Here is a 14374-nt window from a genome sequence, read left to right as displayed (position 1 = left end):
TCACATTGCGTTAATGTTAGACTGTGCTCTCTCAAGTGTTATATGAAATACATTAGAAACTCCTTTTGCCCTATATTCTGCACCACAAAAGTGACATAGTAGTGTGGCTTACTTTGATAAAAGCATTTCCACAGCATTTTTCTCTCCAGCATCCAAATACAGAAATACCACATCCAGAGATGCTCATAACGCAGTAGAAATTTCAAATTCCTTTACCAGCAATAAAATCTGTGACTAAGCTAAAAAACAGAATCAATAAACAACCTCTTCTGAAAGCTGCCACAAGGTATTTAAAGTCTACAGATGATCAAGGTTAAAAATGCACCAAATCTTTACTTAAAGAAAAATGAAGCTTCAATCAAATAGAAATCTGAATCTAAACGGTCAAATAATTCCTGCTGATTTTTTCCCCATGGGGTTAGATTCACTAAATGATGAAAAAGCACTTTCATCTTCATCCATGTGTCAGAGGACTCCCCAGAGTCCAACAGCCCAGTCTGCCTCAGGGGACTGGATGGCACAACTGCTGGTACCCCTTGACTGTGAGGTGATGGGGTATTTTGCAGGGTGAAGCACTATCTTGCACTCAAACCTTTCAGTTGAAATTTTTTCCAGTTTGTATAATCAAAACAAATATAACATCAAGGAATGGAACCCACATTCACCTGTTACTATAGGAAGACCCAAACCGCCAGGCAAGGGAGCCATTTCCCATCACTGCACACAAATATAATGCTACATTTCTGCTCTTCAAAGATGCAATAAAGATGTCCCAAATGAAGTGAGCATACTTTGCTCCATCTGCATTATTTTGTTACTTGAACTGTATTCTTTCTTGTCTGCTTCGTGTCCTCTAATTCACTTTAGTTTGATCTGAACCATATTTTGGCCACATAGCTTAAAAGATGAGTGGAATTGCTTGCACAGCTGTAATCAGGGGAAGGTACAGTATAGTGAAAAGATGGGAAATCCAACAGTTCAATACTATCCAGGATCACGATGGCGCATCAATGCGGTATAGAAGAAAAGCAAGTACAGTTTCAAATGACCTGCAAATCCTTCTTGTCAATTCTTAGTTTTGCCATCCATACACTGACCAGTCTAACTCTGCTCAGTGTATAGAAGATTAAAAGATTACATCTGGACAAAGGACCGGAGCAGTGATTAAGCCTTTTGCTTTTGATTAATAGCAGAGCTAGACATATTTAGCATCTGGGGCAGAGAGAGATTTGGCTCTGCTCAAGAAAGGTAAGAAACACAGGAGGTGAAAGTCAGCAGAAAATACATAATGACTTCACAAAAGCCTGTCTCAACATATAAGATGTGTCTCATGAACAAACGGCTACAATTGCTGCAGTGTACACAAAACATTCCTAGCACAACCTGGAGGGCAGAGAAAAAGAAAATGAAGGAATGTGCCATCGGTTCAAACCATGAGGAAGAAAGGGAGGATACCTACAGTGGGGGGCTGCTCTTGCTTTCTCTCTCAAACCTGCTTTAAGTGAACAAACCATCACTTCCCATCCTCTTTTGCGGTCATGACAAATGTGAGGTTACCTGGACAGCGTTGACTTAAAACCTAATTGCTTTTACAGCAAATGAGGCATGAAACCTATTATCAAAAAACATGATGTCTGAAGTACAAGCTAGCATTTCATTTTCCCAGCAGAGAGATTCTGAATGCCAGAACTGACTGCAAGGCACGGTGGGAGGCTGCAAACACAAAATTAGTGATTCTTCCTGGGGCATGGCAATAGCGTGCTTGTGAGGTCAAGTTTGGGAAAGGGCAGAATAAAATGCCTGTATGAGCACCAGACACATTGCTTTGTTTTTTTGAAGGTGGCTGCAAAGCCCAGAAAATTCTCCACTTATTTGGCCTTTGACCTTGTCAGAGTGGTCCATAAGACCAACCCTATTGAATGCTGGTGGAAAAAGGGCTAGTTGATGAAGGAAAAACACGTAAATATCACTTGTGGAAAGAAAAACCACAAACTAGGTCCCTAAGTAGGTCTTGTGAACATGAGGGTGATAATGCCTGAATAAGCGTGAGAGTTAATATGAAGTGTCCCAGGAGCACAGGTTGCTAATTAAGAGACCAGCTAATACCTGAAGCAATTTAACCCCTCTTCCTCACCATCACGCATTGTAGCTCTAATGTATCTTATGTGTGTACTGCATCTTATACTTTCTCCACCTTTTGGCATGTTCTTGAGACAGCTGCCATATAGGCATGTTGAGGAGCAGTGACACAGAGCTGTCAGGCCAAATTCATGATGTCCAAGAACTTCCTAGTTTTAGGGGAAACACTGTAGTGTCCTACTAGCAGCATAGCTCCACTGATGGAAGTTCAATGCCCTTTACTTATTCTCAGATGCAGCTGCTTTGCCATTCTGCCTTCAGCTGTGAACTTCTTCCAACAGTTACCCCACTCATGCTTGTAAATAATTCCGTTTACAGTTCATACTTTAGGGGAGAGATAGACTGTAAGCTGGGGACAGGAAGAAATTCTTGCCTGTGTACCAAACTGTATTTAGTTAGGTCTGCTAAAGGTTTATTCCACCTTTCTTTGGCTCATTGGAGACAGTACACTGAACACAATGGACCTGATCTGGTGTGAGAAATCCCCCATTCACACAGGATGCCTCCATTAGACCAGTCACTTCCCTGACAGCTATTACCTTGCTCCAATTTACTGACCACTGATTCTGACAAAGCTATATAAAGTGCACAGCAAATAGTTTATTCCAGGGAAGCAGGCAGGGTCCAGCCTGCTCCTTCATCCCCTTCACAGCAGCGGTGAAAGAATAAGGCTGCAAAATACCCAGAGCAGAGACAGCCTGAAGAAGAAGATTAAAAGGCACATACAGTTATAAACCTTGACAGGTGAAAACGTTTGCTGTCGGAGGGAGATGATGAGATGCCAAGTCAATGCCACGCACACCAGACACCAGGGCAAAGAGAGACAAATGCAGGACATGAACTGCAGGGATTTCACAACAGAAGAGACCTCTGGCTCTGCAGTTTTTGATCTATGTACCTTTGCAATGAGACATTTCATCTGGGAGTCAGCTATATCCAGTGCTGGATTAACTTCTTGTTCCATGGCTTGACCTGTCACCCAGAGTACTACAGAGATGGGCACTCAGAAACACATACTTAGCAAACACATTAGATCGAGATAGATGTATTTAACATAAGCACTGTGCAATGCATCACACTGCTCACAGCTTAATTTCAGCTTGCTTTCTGCAAAACAAAACCATAACAACTAAATAAAGCTTATGTTTCCATCAAGGCTGAACAATACTAATTCTTTTCTTTTGGTATTGGTGAATACTGCCCTGATAAGAATCACCCATATTTATACCTTTTTCTGGACATGTCAGCAGGACAGTCTTTGGGACACACTTTCCTTTGCTAGAAAATATTAGCTACAGTCAGAGCCATTGCTTCCCACTTAAATATCCATTGAGCATTTAATTTCCTGGGACCAGAACAGTGCAGACTTCTGGAATAGGGATAGCCTACAAGCTGTTTAAAGCCACCACTGTTCATGATGTAAAGCATATAAGAAAAAAATTGCACAAGGTAACCACCCAGACTTTTCCTGTGTGGCACCTGAAGGATACCCAAGTCTAACTCTGCTTTGGCAAAGCTACACAAAAATTTGGGTATTTTCATTCACATCTACTCAAACTTTCAGAAGCAGAGAGTATAGAAAGTATTCAAGGATGCCGTGCATTTTTGTGGTAACCACAGAAGACAACAGAGCTAGTTTGAACTACAAGTATTTCATTCTCCTTAAACTCCTACAGGTCTAGTCTAGGAAGCAGCAGAGTATAATTTCTATTGATGTAATGATATACCACCAGTAAGCTGCAAGGCTCTGGTGACCTCCTTGTGCTATCTAAAAGAGCTAGATTAAACTTAATCTTTACAGAGTAAGATTAGATGGAGTGGTACCCCTCAGCTTTCTCCAGAGGAATGTTTTGATGGAGAATTGGGGTTTTTTTCAAAGTCTGTGAGTTGAGAGAGCTGTAGAAAGAGCTGCCCTCCTGCCCATATCAGCGTGCTCTCTGTATTTTGCATTCTTCCATTGGTTCCAGTAGGGCTCCTACTCCCATTAAAATCAAATCATGCAATTCTCTTGGCTAGACTCACAGAAACCCAGGAGTGAAGTATTAATTTTCTGAATCAGAATGGATATACTGCACAATCATTTTCCATGAATTATTTATTTTTGAAACAGAATATGCTAGCAAACCCTTTGGTCCCTGCATCTCTCTTCCCCCAACCTTCTGCAACAAGCTCCTGCAATATGACATATCTAGGTGGGATTAAACAATTCAGCTGTCTACCTGGTCTGCAAATGATAACAAATTGCACCTAAACTACTAAAATTTCACAAACCTGCAATTATACCCAGTGGAGTGAAAATTAACAAGTAACTGTCACGTTGCCTTTTAGAAGTGACATTACAACCCAGGATGCCATGAAGGTACTTGCTAATGCTGGGCAAACTTGGAGGGGTATAAGGCTTTGCTTTCAGCTACCATGGACACAATTTGGAACAACATAGACACTTTACAAATTAAGGGAAATTTTTTTTGTTAACTTCTTTAAAAATATTTTTAATTAGATTAATTATTTAATAATTTCTTCTTATTATTTTGGTACTGATCAACTACCACACAATATTGGGAAAATTGAATGAATTCTCATTCATATAAAATCAAATAAAGGAAAAAGTAACAGAAGACTACAAAGATGAAGGAAAATGCTCACTGAGTTACTGTGACCAGATGGCTTTTTTCAGTGTCTGAGGCTAGTCAGGGTTCAATGTTTTTCTTCCTGTAAGAGAAGTTATTTTCATGCAAAGGCCCTTCTAGCTCCAGTTCAAAAGTGAGAGTTTGATTCATATCTCAAAACCATCCACCTAGCTAGGCTTCAGTAGTTCTCTCTAATGATATACCAATGATTTGTTGGATGGTTGTCCACAACATGGATACTGTTTAGCCTAGGCCTTAATTGCTTCATTTATATGTTCAAATGTACAAGTAAGCTCAGCTAATCCAAAGGAATGTCTCTCTGTTTTAGCCCTCTTTTTTCATTGTCCCTCATAAACATTAAAAACTGCGAACAAGCTTGTAAGAATGGTTTTCGGCATGAGGAACAGGTGGTGGTAATGTCAGTTAACTATTCCTGCAGGGGGAAGACTGGAAGCCTGCTATAAATTATGAGGGCATTTCTGCAACTGAAAAACTTGCTTTTCACTGATGAAGCCGAGAGAGCTCTTTGATGATAAAGCCATTGGGGAGCTTCAAATCATATCACATCACTAAGTTTTCTTTCTCCATTTGTCTTGAAAAAACATTATTGCAAGCATATGTTCTTGCACATAGCACTAACGAGTGATGGTGTCCTAGAAAGAGTATATATATTTCAGCTTCATCACAAATTCAAGCTGAAGAGTCCCTTACTCTGACACTTATCTAGGTCAGATTTCCCATATATTTATAAGGGGGCAACCTCACTTAAATACATCCCCATTGAAGGTAGAAAACAAATAAATTAATTTTGTGATGTGAAAAAACACCTCCTAAATAATCAGTGGGATCATGACTTCTTCCTATGCATCAAAAAGTCATAAATCTATGCTCTAAATGTCTGCAGGACTCAATTCAGTGAGGAAAAGAGGAACTTCTGGGAGTATCCTTGCAGAATCAGGCTTACAGTTTCTAAATCACGCTACCAAAGTTCTGTTCTAATCTGCAATATTTGTTCCCTACCCTGCAGCTCTTAGAGAATGTCTTTCTTGTAAGAGATCCTCTCCATGGATTATCTGAGGTGGACAGAACACGACCTGACACTCCAGTGAGCAGAAAAATGTTTCCTGCTGATGCATTTTTTCTGGGGCAGGACCACCCCTATGCTCCAGTAATCAGTTTTGATAGGAAAATGAGAATTCACCGGAAAATAGAAATCAAGTTATTTTCTTTCACCTTTTTTATCCACAAGGATTGCTGCAGGGCATGGAACCACTGTTTTAGTAGTTTCTTTGGAAGACAATTGTATCTTCATTTCCAATTACTCTCAATACACTCCAGTTACCAAGATGCAAATCTCAGCCATAAGGAGGGTCCATTTCTGCAGATTTAAACCCAAAACATATCCCCACCAACTTCATTCCCACAGGAGAACCCTCTGAATGCTAATATTACTGACCTTTGTGCCCGGTCCGTTATCTCCTCCTCCAGATCTAGCAGGAGTGCTGCCTGAGCCATCACCTTCTTGCTACAGGGCAGGGATTTGAGGTGCAGAATGAGCAAACCAAGGCAAAACTTGCTTCCCATCTCCTCCAGCTCTTGAGTTCCCAGCTGCAGGCCCTGATGGAGAGAGGCAGAAAGTTTCAGTGCTGAGTGTACATTTCACAGCTACATGGAAAGGGTCAGGCTTGTTTTGCAGAAGGACAACTCTTAGTGTTCCTCCTTCCATCCTGAATTAGGGGTTCATTCAGATTTGCTACATATGGAAATTTCCCCTACAGAATCATTTGTACATTCACTGACAGCACTTGGTCTACAGAAGCTATTCTAAAATAGCCTCTAATTTACAAATGGGGAAACAGAGGCAAATATTTTAGCTGCCTTGACTACATTTGCAGAAGAAGTCATTGTAAGAATTAGACCCAGACTCCAGGAGGATCTGACTGTAAATCCACTTTTACACATCATTAGGACTCATTTTTTCTTTCTCTCTGTAGATCAATCATCTCCCTAAGCCATGGGAAAAAAATAGGTCCTATGATTGTAAACACTGGGCAGTGGCAAAGATAAAAAAGGAAACTGGGCAGGAAGGCGGGGGGAAGGGGGAAAGAGATCTTTAACAAGTTATGAATTGTTTTTTAAGAAAATCAATTGCAAAGTAATTGCAAAATAACAAACACCTCTAAGGAATTTCTGAGTCTATTAAAAGCTGATGTCTCTCAAGCAGAGACAAGCAGAGACAGAGAAGCACAAACAGGGTTTGGATTATCAGCATCATCTTTCAAGGGAGGACTCCTCCAAGCTGTGGATCCTCGCTTGGAAGAACCCTGATTACGAATAGCCTGTGTTTGTTTTTTCACTAATTAAAAAAATAAAATAAAGATCTAGCAAAGAAGGAACACACCAAGAGCCTGCATAGGAGTAAGACAATGTAATAAATGGCAGTTTCATGCAAGCGGTGAGAGGGCAGGAGACAAACAAAACTCATATACTAAAAAGAAACTAAGAAACTGCAAAATCACTCATCTTTGGCATTTAGTGACTGCATCGCACGTACTCCTTAATGCTTAATGTTGAATCAATTGCTGAACAATTGCTTCCTCCGCCACTACCAGCCCTATGTGCTTTTGCAGCATAAAACATCTCTGCAGCCAAGAGCTCCAGCTCCACTTCCAAGACTGTTTCCTTAGCAACTCTCAGGAGTCCCCACTCCAGTCCTGGCACTAGCCATATGCACGGTGTGAGCTCCATGTCAGTATGGCCTGTACTTGACTCTCTACTAGATATTTGTTAGCTGACATCTTATGAATAACAAAGCCTGTACATGTTCCGCTAATCCATGACAGGAGGCTGAGCTCTGATCTCATGTTGTTATTTTTTTCTGTATAAAGGTGTTGCATTTGTAAAGTGCTTTGGGATCCTTGGGTTTAAGCAGCTCTGTAGAACTGGAAGAGATTATTTTAAGCCAAAAACATGCAGGTGGATGGAAGAAAGAAGAGACTTCTTATATAAACTTCTGCAGCTTGCTTGCAAAGCTTTTTTTGTGCATTTTTGTTAGAGGACACAAACTACTTGGACAGGGTGAAAATCACCACTTCACATCTAGCAGAACCAGCATATGCAAATATCATCTGGCATTACAAATGCCCTAGCTGATAAAAATACATTTTCCTATAATAAAGATGTTGTAATTCTGTTTCCCTTCTGAGATCCTGTGATCAAAGAATGAATCTGCAATTATAATGATGAACATGAACAACAGAAAATAATACACAGCTCAAACATATACTTAGTGTCCAGACAACTAGATAAGCACAGGACCTGCCCAAAAGAGCACACAAACAATCTGAGAAAACATAGCCCCAGTGCTAGGCAGGGTCTAGGGTCTCTGTAGAACTGACTTCTGCTCTCAGAACAGTTTCTTAAGTATTTTTATCACAGTGGGCAAACCTCTACCACCATTTCTTCTCTCCATCCTATTCACCTCCACTGTAAGCTTTGCCAAACAAGATCCAGGTACAATGAACTATAGCAATAATTAATAATAGTAAGAAAACAGAGCGAGAGGCTTATGGGAACCAAGGGTCATTAACGCAAAACAATGAGAGTACTTAGCAGCTCTGCATAGATTCCTAAATGTTTTATTATTTTACTTTAAAAGACTTAAGATATTTTAATGTGGCAGAGTTACAATCAGCCGGCAGAAGCGGTGGCATTTCTGAGCAAAAATACGTCATTTCCACAGCAAGAGACTTATTTTGTCAGGGGCAAAAAATACAAAGAACATCTCATGGCTTTCCCTGGGGTGCATCTCAGGGTCTTGCTTCCAAGATCAAGGCAACATACTAAATACCCATCAATCCAGGAGAAGCGAACAGTGACTGTGCTAAAACTCAGCCTGTGGCTTTATGATTCCCTGGAGCTTTATTCAGGATATGAAGAGGCCTTAAGAAACTATGAGCAGAGAAATAATAATAATAAAACTATAATATACCTCAGAAGCCTCAGACAGTAATTGCTCATGCACTGAAGTTAGCTGCTGTACAATGGACCCATATTGCTTTGATACCAGACAGCTCAGGAGTAACAGCTGGAAACCTCAGCTAGAGGATTACTTGTTAACATACTTTATTCACTTCAAACACAGACAGACTGGGTTTTTTTGGTTTTTTTTTTTTTTTAACTCAGATAATTCTCTCCCTCTCCTTCCTCCCTCCTCAGCTCTCAGCAGAGGGTGGAGCTGGAGGTGTGTAGCATGACTGTCATTAAACTGAAGCGGTTGACAGAACTGACATATCAAACTAATGTTATAGATGGCATCTGCCAGCAATGCCAGGAGCTGGTGTAGTGGTTAATAACCAGTCCCTCTTGCATTGCTGAAAGGGAAGCCTGGTCTCCAGGCATTTCCCTTGTAGCTGTGCAGCACACACAGTTGTGAAAATTTTGAGATTGTGCTTACAGCTCAGAGTTGTGAAAATATTCTACAAGACACGCAAGAAAGAAGAAGAGAACAGTAGAAGTGGCACACCTTGGTTTGGTTAATATGCTGGTAGGAAGCACACCTCCATAGCAGCAAAGCTGTATTGCCTCTACATGTAGTGACAGTAGACAGTCCGTTTGCCACAGCTGCACAGGAGGAAGCTGCTCGGCCTGACAGCACCTCCCCTGCAGTGTCCTGCCAGTCTGGTTTCTCAGTGACCCCATCTTTCTCCCTAGCACAATATTTTATGGCTCTGTCCTCCTTTGGACACATCTGTGTGAGCAGTGGAGCATGGTGCAAAGCCTTCCAATCCAGCAGAATCTAAGCAAATTCTGAAGCAGGAAACAGTATCTCTGCACCAGAAAGCTGCAGACAAGCTCATCAATCCTAATTAGTCCAGCCTCAGAAACATACTAACAAGGCTATCCTATTTTGATGATCAGCTCACATCACACAGTTTCTGCTATCTGTTACATGAAAGTACCAGTCTGGGCCAGCATCAGCTTGATGCATCACGCTCCACTGCACAATACAAATACATCTATTGGTCCCATGGGCCCTGTCATGCAGTCTTTTGCAGGCATCATGTTAAGGGATAACAGGTTAATTGTTTCCTGGCTATTATAGAGAATAATGGAGTTGGAGTTAAACAACTTTTCCTAATCCCTTTTCACATTTTCATACTACAACAGACAGCATGGGAGGAGGTGACGCCTAATACAGTCCAAGTTGCGGATATATTTTTCATGGGAAGAAACAAATTCCAGAGGTAAGTGACACAGCCAATGAGATGAACGAAACAGACACTTAGTCTATTAACTCTTGGTCTAGTTAGACCAATTCATTTCTTGCCTTTTTTGCCAAAACTGTTGCTAGCATAACAGCTGGGGCAGTAGGATGCTCACCTATATCTCTTAATTGACACTGTCATAGTAATAGGAAATTGGGAAGCAGGAAAAAAGCTATTCCTTGGCTTATCATTTGGCCAGGACGTTGTCAATACAAATTTTCCTGAACAAAATTGATCAAATCATACTGGAAAAACAGTTCGTTCATACTCAGCACTGATGCACCAAATAAATATCCACAATTAAATGTTTCCAATCTCTCTCAACTTGCCCTCAAAATGCTTGACAGTCTAAATGACAGTACAATGGGAAAACTTTGTTATTCATTACTCATATGCTTGAAACACTCCTGCAGCCAAAGGCAGCAACAGTTTCATAACACCAATATTGTTGAAGGAGGTGGAAGGGCTCCAAAAGTTAAATTAGAAATTTCTTCACAAGGGTAATTAGAAATACAGTAAAATTAGAGTTAGAAGATACTAATAAACACAAGTAGACAAAAGATTTCAGAGGAATCAATTGTTTCCTGTGCTCAGAGAAAAGGGATCTTTGGCATGCAGCACGGCCACTTCAGCAGCCTCTCCCACTTTTGGTCACTGTTCAGTCCTTGGGGCAACAGCTTTTCCCTGCAAATTCACTTCCAATCAATACATATACATACACACTTACAGAACATTCTCTGCATCTCAATAGCTTTACACATGCACAATGGTTATGCCCTAAGGCTGGGTATAAATAAATTGACAGTCTGGTTTCTCACTAATTCCATCAGTGAGCTCTCCCTCAGAATACTAATAGAAACCATTTGGAGGCTCTAGAGGATAAACCAGGGAGCTGAATGAAACATTTGGTGCCTGGTGTCTGCAGCCTTAATTTTAGCTTGGGCCAGCCCTGAAGGATACTGTCCTTTCAACCCCTGTGAATGAAAGTATGCAGACATATGCTGGGGAGCTGGCTATTTAGACAACTAGGACACTAGGGAATAAGCCATGCTTTCTCATGCCCCAGAGATCCCTAAGCAGCAGGTATGGCATGCAAAACAGATGAAGTGGAGGAGATGGGGATGGGAATTTGGGCCAAAAGACTTCAAGAGGATTAAGAAAGCACAAAAGGTTGAAGACACAAGAAAAAAAATAGGCTAGCGGGAATTTCTAGAAAGAAAGATGAGAAGGGCTGGAGTTAGAGACAGAAGATAAAAGGACAGGAGAGATAAAAGGATGAGAAAGAAGGAGGGGTTGCTGAGGTCAATGGATGCTGATATAGAGGAATGATAACAAGAGGAAAGCTAATGGAAACCTCTACCTCTTTCTCACCCTTGGAGAGGTGTGCCTTGCTCTGGATGTCTGTCCTCATTACATCCAGTACTTTGGCCACATGGAGAGGAAACAAGGCCTAGCTTGCTTTGAATCTCCTCATGAAACTTTTGCTGAACTCGGCTGGTGTTTTGGCTGAGCAAACTTCTTGGGTACAGAAGCAAAGAAGTGGTTATTTTTTTAATCATTCAAATGGACTCTCCCTGGTTAAAGATATGTATGTTACATGCAACACTATTCAAGGAATGGAGTGAATAGGAAGATGAAATACCTTCTTCCTCTGATCTGCTGGAGAGAGTCCTGAACAACCTGCTCATAAGAGAACTGGGGGTTTAGCAAACAAAAACTTGTGGCCAAGTTCTCCAGCAAAACAATTATTTAGATTATGAATTCTCCAGGTCTACCGTGTGAAGGTTTTCCTCCTTTCCGCTGTGCTGAGTAGCTATTTGTCCAACATTCCCATCTCTACACCTTTCCCTTCACAGTATTTCCACAGCTGTCTCCCTGTCCTTTCCCTCTACCCTTCTCTCCCTCCCCAACTTCTTCTCCTTCTCTGATCCTCTGTCAGCATCTTTTCTCCCTTCTTTAATCAGCTCCCATGAATGACTCCATCCTCAATATATGGCAAGCTCATCATGTGTTGGAAGAGCCAAAGAAATTCTATTAGTGTTGCATTTACCAACCTCAGCTAGCTACTTTGCTTGGCCGCTCTATCCCACACACTACTACCTCATGTTTTATGTCAACAAATTACAAACTATCCGGGATGGGGACAGGGGTGGCTTTAACTTCCCACCTTGCCAAAGACTGCATACATACAGAGCAGTACTAGTTGGATAGAAATGCTTCCACGTCCATTAGATGCTGTTATACCTGTTCTGCATTACTGTACAAGATTGAAGGTGGAACAGAAAGCACAGCTTTGCCAGACTGCTGTTTGAATAGCACAGGGATGGATTATACTTTTTTTTAATTTTTTTTTTGTTTTTGTTTTTAATGTGGGCCATAATTGTAAAGGGTGGTCATGTCAGGAACAAGAGATGAACAAAAACAGAAAGAGAAATGAGGATATTTTGCCTCTATGCAGACAAACCATATAGGAAGATGCTATTCTTTGGAAAGTTCTTGCTTTCCAATAAAGTTGAGTAGTACATTGGTTTTCTGTCTCATTCATTACTGTGTGACACACTAAGGACCTACTTTTAGGCTCTGCATGGATCTGGACTAACATCAATAGATTATCCTTCTCTTTGCAGACACTGAGCAATCTTTCACCTCGTCCCACAGCATCTCTTCAAACAGAACTGAAGAGGCTGAGTGAATGATATGCCAGGCCAGAAGAACACTTTGGAGGAGTCTGCATTGTTTCACAGTGAAGGAGTCAGGAGTGTCTCAAGTTCCAATCTAAGGACTGCGGAGCAGAAGCCAGCCTGCCTGCACCACCCAATGAAGAAGAGCACTCTTGGAAGTGAAAGTCCAGAGGGCAAGCTTTTGATAGTAGAGCTAACAAAAACAATGGACAATGATCTTTTTTTTAAAAAATTAAAACCAAAACAGAACGAAAAAAACCCCAACATGATAATTTCTAAAGGAAAACAAATGCTGCTCCAGGATACTTAAGTCTCTTACTTGGCAGACAGGGAACAGAACTAGGTAACCATTCAAAGTCACATAGGGATTCTGGGTAAGTGTGAGAAGAGAAAGATACCTTACATAGCCAACAATCAAGTGTTTTATTCAAGAAAGCACCTTTCGCCTCCTTGCTCACAGTATTTGCAACAGGTTAACTGGTATCACCCCATCTAACGGTGACTGAAAATTCATCAGTAGTCTATCCATGACTTTCTCGCACATACATACTTTTTCCTGCTATCTGAACACTGGAACTTGGAACAAGTTACAGACAGGCTATAGCCTGAGGTATCTGAAGATTAAGTATGAGGTGGAGCTCTAAGTATGTCTGAGAATCTGTGTCAAATGAATTAGCTCTTAAAAGCAGTCTGGGAAAGCAAGAAGCTGAAATATTGCAAGTCCCAAATTGGCAGCCTAATCCCTGGATCACTTTTCCTCCCTCTCTACTTCCACTTAAAAGTTTGCCTGTATAAATAACTTCAGTTTACAGAAAAGTGACCAGACTCTTGGCCCACCCAAGCCTTATTTTGAGCTATGAAGTCACCCAGCTTGGCCATATTTCACCATGGGAGTAAAATAATTTTCTAATCCTGGCTGGTGATCACCACATGCCTTGGAACAAAAGGATTTATGATACTTATAATTTTATACTGGATAATGTAAATGCAGATGCTATTCATAAAGTGTCTAACCTGCTTTAAAAATTCTTAATAAGGTATTTGTCTTCATAATGCCATCCACTACGGGGATCCCCAGGTTAATGATGTGTTACATAAAGAATCAATTGTTGCATCTTAATTTCATGAAATGGCCTCATATCCTTGAATTATACTACACAACACCTTGTTATTTTTCTGTGTGGCTTTAAAGTATTTAAAGTAACAATACTGGGAACTTCCAAAGTAACTTGTATCTCAAAACTCACTGTGCTATAAGCTGCAGTGGAGGAAACCTTGCAGCCTTTCTCTCTCAACCCAATAAAATACATGCTATTCTTTCCATCAGCAGTGATGAAAGTATGTATTGACCAAAATGACACGTCAAGGCTAGTGTGCTTTTATTCTCCATCCAAAATGAGACTCCAGGATCCTGGTACCTCTCACTGTTGCACCAACACAGAGATTGAGGCACTAGAGTAGGTTTAGTGAGAAGCCAACACAGCATGACCCAAACATCACCCCAGTTGCTCCAGCTTGATAACACTCTGCCCCATATTATCTCTGTTGCTTTGCTCCCACACCAGTGCATTATGGAGACTAGCAGACCAGTGAAACTGTCTTGGCCTGGCAGCAATGTTATGTAGAGGAAAATCCAATGGGATGGCAAGCCTGCTTC

General features: G+C 41.0%; 1 protein-coding gene across 1 annotated transcript in view; it reads right to left on the bottom strand.

Moving 5' to 3' along the window:
* AGBL1 (AGBL carboxypeptidase 1) overlaps positions 1-14374 on the bottom strand; it is a 279320-nt gene that overhangs the window by 81478 nt on the left and 183468 nt on the right. Inside the window, exon 21 of the mRNA XM_075714164.1 lies at positions 6226-6386. Coding sequence (XP_075570279.1) covers positions 6226-6386 — 161 coding nt within the window. The remainder of the gene's footprint in view (positions 1-6225; positions 6387-14374) is intronic.

This window comes from Pelecanus crispus, chromosome 7 (genome assembly GCF_030463565.1).
Source record: "Pelecanus crispus isolate bPelCri1 chromosome 7, bPelCri1.pri, whole genome shotgun sequence".
NCBI lineage: Eukaryota > Metazoa > Chordata > Aves > Pelecaniformes > Pelecanidae > Pelecanus > Pelecanus crispus.
The sequence above is the reverse complement of the archived record's forward strand: the minus strand, read 5'-3'. Positions and strand labels throughout refer to the sequence as shown.